This window comes from Poecilia formosa, unplaced genomic scaffold (assembly GCF_000485575.1).
Source record: "Poecilia formosa unplaced genomic scaffold, Poecilia_formosa-5.1.2 Scaffold584, whole genome shotgun sequence".
Taxonomy (NCBI): domain Eukaryota; kingdom Metazoa; phylum Chordata; class Actinopteri; order Cyprinodontiformes; family Poeciliidae; genus Poecilia; species Poecilia formosa.
In genome coordinates this window covers 272,912-279,558 of record NW_006800523.1, presented here as the reverse complement: position 1 = coordinate 279,558, position 6,647 = coordinate 272,912, and the positions used below count along the sequence as shown (strand labels likewise).

Genomic DNA, 6,647 nt, shown 5'->3' with positions numbered 1-6,647 from the left:
TGCAAAGTGATAAAAGCTGGTAGCTCTTGAATTGCTACAAAATAAAGCTGAATTTCTCTCAGCCCACTGGCTGTAATGTTGGGTTAGGGGTCCAGCATCATGACCTGTTTGTTCTGAAGACCCTGCAGCTTCCGCTTCCTCTTGCTGATATGACGCCTCCTCATCCTGCCTCTCATACTGATAGGAGGAACCACAGAGCTCTGTTAGGTTAAAGCTCATCTTCTGAAGTTGGGATGTTTTTCCTCCAAAAGGTTCCAGAGGAATCACCTCAAACCAGATGTTGGACTGGATTTTATTTCAATGTCATTTGTGAATGTTAGAGCCTCATTTTCAACACTGGAGCTATAAGGGTTGAAAAAGGTTATTATTTTGGAGAAAGTCTCATCAACATCAATATTTCCACTAAATAAGAGGCAAAAAAATAATTTGTTTGATAAAAGACAAGCCTCTCAGACTCTGAACTCGACAGCACCAAACAATTTTTTTATATTAGACAATTAATTTAATTTCACATAATTATCGCAGTAGAAGCCATTAGTTTGTTAAATACTTAATGAAACATATTTATTGTGTTTGATGTTTGTTGTGAATGACGTATAGTCACAAAGAACGAGATAATTAGTCAAAGTTTGTCGTTTATTGAATGTTCAGAAACTACAGCGGCTGTGATGCACCAAGACAAAGGTAAAACCAGCTGAACAGGTGATCAACTCTAAACCACTCGCACCTTTTTATTCTCCGTCTCTTTGTCATTTAGGCACACCCGTTGCCATGGCAACCTCCTGTTGCGCTCCACAAGCCGACCAGAGATTACGTTAAAAACATAACATTCAGTCCGTAACCATGTTAGGTTTGCAGGCTTGATGTTTATTTTGCATCATTAATAGGCCTCCCTGAACACAGCGGTGGTTGATTAGTTAATTTTAAACTTCTGTTCTGCTAGTTATGTTGGTAATGGAACCGAAACGCACAGAATTGCGCAACACCTTGTTGAAACAATAATTACAGAGATTATTATTTTTGTTGGGTTTTGTTGAGAAACCAACACGTTTTGTTGATTTATTTATTTTTTGTTGTTGTTCTTTAATAATGTTACGAACGTTTTGATAAGCCAATCAGAGGAGGACGTGCTGGTCTCAGCCTCCTGGCGGTGTTCAGTTTGTCACCTAATGCCGAGATCGACTCAAAACCTTCTGCGATCGACATATTGCGCCCTGTTCTAGCAAAGCACGAACAGTTCAGAAACAATATGAAATGGGAAAAAGTTATTTATTGTTCTTTAAAAACTAATCAGTCACGGCTGATTAGTGGGTGAACTCACAGCTGCACTGATTTTTACTGCAGACAGCCGCTCCCCTCTCTTGCAGGTTCCTAAAATATGGTAAGATACCGTCAGCTGTGGTTTTCCCTTAGTAAAATTGGCCATATCCTTTTGGTAAATTAAAGATGCTGACGGAAGAGAAAAATTAGGTAGCATTGCCCTTTACCCAACTTCACCTTCGTCCAAGCAGCAGGGCCTACCATCCAGTTCTCCAAATGTGACAAATCTATGGTTGATTTGTCTCTCATAATGACGGTGGCGTCGGCTGCAGAAGTTTGCCCTGCAATTGGTAGATTGCTACTTCGATTCTTGGTCTTCCTTTGAGATTTCAGTTTGATATATCAAAGTCTTTATAGATTTAATTATTAAAAAACAAACCAAAGTATCACACCTGCATTCTAATCTATGTAAATTACTTTTGCAGTCTGGTTTATGGTTTTACATCATAGATATAAACATCAGCAGGTGGCGCAGGGGTGAAGTACAACCCACGTATTGAGGCCTTAGTCCTCATGCTGGTGGTCGCAGGTTCGATTCCCAGCCTGGTGACATTTGCCGCATGTCTTCCCCCTCTCTCATAACTCTATTTCCTGTCAAATTATTTTCAAATAAAGGCCACTAGAACCAACAAAACCTTAAAAAAAAAAAACATCAGCAAAATTTGGAATTTTGACTCATTATGTTTATGGAGTTATTGTAATTCCATGTACAGTAATTAAGTGCTTTTTATATTACAGTCAACAATCGTAACTATTTTACCATTTTTTGCCGTAAATTTGCGGACTTATTTTGCAGTGTTGACTGACGGTGATTCCTTTCTACGGTAATAAAATGTTTCGGATTTTACGGTCAGAAACTGTCGTATTTTACCATTTCTTTCCGTGAAATTTACGGACTTTTTTTTTTACAGTGTATGTACAGTTTCAGCGTCACCTAATGCTACCATACTTATTCAACCACCAAGTACAATGTTCAGGAGAATGCAAAAAACATAATTTTTAATAGTATGTATTTTGTTAGTAATATTTTTTAAAAAAACGTCATCACTGAGAGCTGAAGTACTTGATGACTCAGCAAAGAATTATTCTATTTAAGTGTGGAGAACTATACCAATTTTTTTATTTATCAATGATAAGACAAGGCTCTACTTTAGTGAAGGTTTTCTGTTTGTTTTGTTTTAAGAACAACAAAAATGTTAACAATCAAATCTTTTACTAAGCATCAAAATGTTTCTTCCGCGTTATATTTTCCGCAGGGTTATTTTCCACTGAAGACTGGACTATTTAAATATTCGTAGCCTTTATATGCAAGCCCCGCCCACTTTACATGTTATTAAAATTATGGAGTTTGGTTTATGACTTTATTAAATATGAAATAACAGTGAAAGGGGGTGAATAAATGTCTTAATCAAAATATGCAACAAATAGACCCACTGAGCTTGATCACAAATAATTCATTTTTGTTAAAGAACTACATGATCCAAGGGGCTTCGCTCCATGATCTGTAGTCAGCCGTTCATGGTAAGTCTAGTCATTTGTTAACTCAATTTTACGCACACTCCTCCTCCAGAAAGACCCTCCTACTTCAAGTGACCACTATACAATCCCAGTAAGCTTATAAGCACACAGACGCTGTTGTGCGCATGAAATTTCCACTGAACGCAGGCATGGCAAAAGATGCTCGAGACAACTGGGAAAGTCCTACGCAGTTTGTACTGGCTTGTGTTTCATATGCCGTCGGACTGGGAAACGTATGGAGGTTTCCTTACCTCTGTCAAATGCACGGTGGAGGTAAGTTATGCATTCTCATCTCCGCTTACTTTACTGTAATGTCCATGTTTGTCAGATGCGTAAACAGCTGATGTTTGTGTGGTCTACTTTATTGTTTTATTGTGGAAGCTAAAGCTGTTTGAAGAGTAATTGTGCGGAATCTGTTCCATTTCATTTATCAGATCAGTGGCGTTCAATGCCCGTTAAAATAGCCAGGTCCAGTATTTTAAATGAGACGCTGTGCTTTATTTCAAGCTTGAAAAATAGATGGGAGTCTAAACGTATGTGGAATGCTTGGTATGAATAAGTCTTTGTGATACAGTGAGCAGAGGCAAACGCCGGGTGGGACTTAACTGTTTTAAAGCGAGACGTGTGTTTGGTGGTAAATTTCCATAAGGGAACCCAGAGCTGCTATTGTTACCAGGCTGTTGATTCACAGATAAAAAATAACCGTGGAACACTGGTCACCACAAAGCTGCGTGCAGTGGAAAGCATTTCTGTCAAATAATTACTTCTTCGGTTTTAAAAGGTGGAGAGGTTATACTTTACGGATTGTTAGTTATGAAGAAAAAATGACGGATAAATCTTCATGATTCATAAGGTCTTTCTTATAGTTTAAAGTCGAGACTGCGCGGTGTAAAACATTGTATTAAATGTCGTGGTGACAGAATACCAGTTTCCTCACCGTGTGTCGATGTGTTGATTTTCTGCAGGTGAAAACATGTCTCATGTAGACTTTCAGGGTCATCAGAACCCAATCTAAGAACTTGCTCATTACCTTGGAATAAACAACGAAGAGATCACGAGACATGATATAGTTTATTTAAGGGCTAAGATTATGGTTTAAATTATAGTCCACTGCGCCGTAGTACGTTTAAACATTTAAAACAATCTTTGTACATCATTAGTTTGCTTCATTCTGAGGAAGGGGAGAAAACATGCAGAGATAAAACTGCGAAGGATTAGAAGATGTTGATGATCTACTAACGCAACGTGATCAGGAGCCTTTAATGTTTCCTATAACTCCATAAACTGCTTTGAAGAAAGAGTGCAATTTCCGATTGATGTCATTGCTCACCTTTTAAATGAACCTTTTTCAGTTTTGCAAACCCGTGTGCTTCAAATGTTTATGATGAGACGTACATAATAAAATTTCACAAACAGCATGCCTATTCTTTGACCAAAAGGCACTTTTTCATTTTTTAATGGCTATGTTTTTACATACATTAAAATTGTGAATATTAGATTCCTGTAAAAGTCATGTTAGGATTTTTGGGTTTAATGTCCATCCATGCATCCATTCATCCAATCTCTTATTATTATTTGGGTTCTGGCCGCTGGGGTAGCTGCCTAATCAGAGAGACTCAGACTTCCCTCTCCCCAGCCACTTGGGCAGCGCTGGCCCACGGTATAAGCAAACTAAGCGGCCACTTAGAGCCCCAAGGCCACTAGAGGCCCCCCTAAGTGGAACTGATTTTTTTTTTATGTTTTCTATGTTATTATTATTAAACACACAATTTCATTCTAAAGTTGTGATTTCATTTTACAAAAAAATATATATAACATATGCAGGGGCGCCGTAAAGGAGGGAAAACTTATGACAATTCCAAGGGCCCCTGACCAACAGGGGGCCCTCCACAATTTTTTATTTTTTATTTTTCATAGAAATTTAAAAAAATGGGGCCCTATCAATTACAAAATTAATTATATTGTGTTTTCTAAAATTGTTTTTAGCAGTAAAAATTTAGTGTCACCCCTCCCAGACCATAAAACACACATCTATATTTGCCCTGAAGCCCCCCTGGATCTTCATGAAATGGTTCATTCCTGCTTGGCGCTTGACATTGACGGTGTTCAGCAGCAGTCAGTAGAAGACGAGAATGACTGTGGCAGTTACTATGCTTCCAAGAAAAATAATAGTTAGGCTTTCAATTAATAGAGACAGAAAGAGAAAAAGGTAAAAGTGTCAATTTATAACCCAGTTTTTTTCCAAGAGAGGTGGATAGACTGTGTGAGATTATCAACCATTTATCATAGTTAGCTTAGCTACAAACTGCTGTTTGCCTCCATTTCACTAGCATTTAATGAATTAAGGAAAAAAATTACCAAGACATTCATATATTGAATGTCTTGGTACCACTTAACAAATGAATCAGTCAGCAGCAGCTCTAGCCCACGTCCCTCCTGACCTGTCCTCTCCTAAGTGAAATTAAAGTTGCAGTATGTAACGTTAATAAAATATTTTTTTTTACATATTTGTTAAACTGTCATTATGTTGTGACAGTACGGCATGAGAGATAATCTGTTAAAAATCTAGTGCTGTCAATCACAATCTCAAGTTGCTGCTCATCCTTCCTCCCCTCGCTCTGTGTTATGCTGCAGCTAGCGCAGCCTGTTGTGAATGCTCAGTCTGGTTAGCATACCTACCAATAACAGCAGATAAACATTTCTCCTGTAACGACAAGTTGTTTTTCCACCATTAGCACATTTAGCAGTGAGTGAATGAGGTTGATTGACAGCACTAAGAGCATCCTACTGGTTCTGATTGGTTGTTTTTGGTCAGAAAGTTGCATTACTTTAGCTAGCAATAGCAGCTCAGGAAGGAGGTGGAGGAGATTGATTGTTTTCAAAGATTATCTGTCTCATAGCAAACTATCACGACATGGTGACAGCTTTAACAAATGAAGAAAAACATATTTTTTATTAAAGTTATGTTCTGCAGCTTGAATAAAATGCAACTACATAGCATTTTTTGAGAAGTCTGGATTGCTTCATCTATATTTTGCATGTTGCCTATGACTGTTACTTGTGGGGAGAGACATTTCAGTAACTTAAAACCAATAGAAAAATATTTAAGCAACCTACTTGCATACTGTATGTGGACTGCTGGGTGTTAAATTCATGAGCAGTAAATATTGTGCTAGTTGTCACTATTGGACCAAAGAAAGCAAGACAGTTGCAAGCCTTTAAAATTGCGACACTTTTGATGGGTTAGTTAGACTCAAAATATTGTAACAGCAGCTGCGCGGGGGGGCCCAATTTAATTTTTTGTCATGGGGCCCAAGATTCCTGGCAGCGCCCCTGAAGGTATACCTAGAATTCATACAAAAAGAAAAATAAATTGCTCTTGAGGTCCCCCTGGTGGCCGCTGTAGGTCACGCTTCACCAGTAATATGACCTGCATCACAATGTAAAGAGCGCATCCAAACGTCCAAAGCACCAGTGGAAGATAAGTTAATAAAACAATGTCTCAAAAAAAAGAAGAAAGAGGGAGAATAGAAAAAAAAAACACAAGATAAATGTTTGTTTTCATGTGTGTTGGAAATGTAATATTTATCAAAAACATTTGTGGAGTTGCTAATAGAAACTTAGCATGATAGTGTCCTTGAGCGGTCCAGTTCAACATCCAAACATTTATGCTAGAATGTTTGTGTGAAACTGAGTTCTAACTTTAAATGAGTTGATTCTTGTTGTCGGCCCTAAATGTTTCTGAGGGTTTTTTGGCTTCAAAACTGTATGTTTGATAAAGTTTAATAACAATAAATGAAACTTCTCAA

At 37.9% G+C, this 6,647-nt stretch overlaps 1 protein-coding gene across 1 annotated transcript in view; it reads left to right on the top strand.

Moving 5' to 3' along the window:
* Positions 1 to 2,889: 2,889 nt before the first annotated feature.
* Positions 2,890 to 6,647, top strand: part of slc6a20 (solute carrier family 6 member 20) — a 62,015-nt gene continuing 58,257 nt past the window's right edge. The window contains exon 1 of the mRNA XM_007541055.2: positions 2,890 to 3,111. Coding sequence (XP_007541117.1) covers positions 2,964 to 3,111 — 148 coding nt within the window. The 5' untranslated portion in view covers positions 2,890 to 2,963. The remainder of the gene's footprint in view (positions 3,112 to 6,647) is intronic.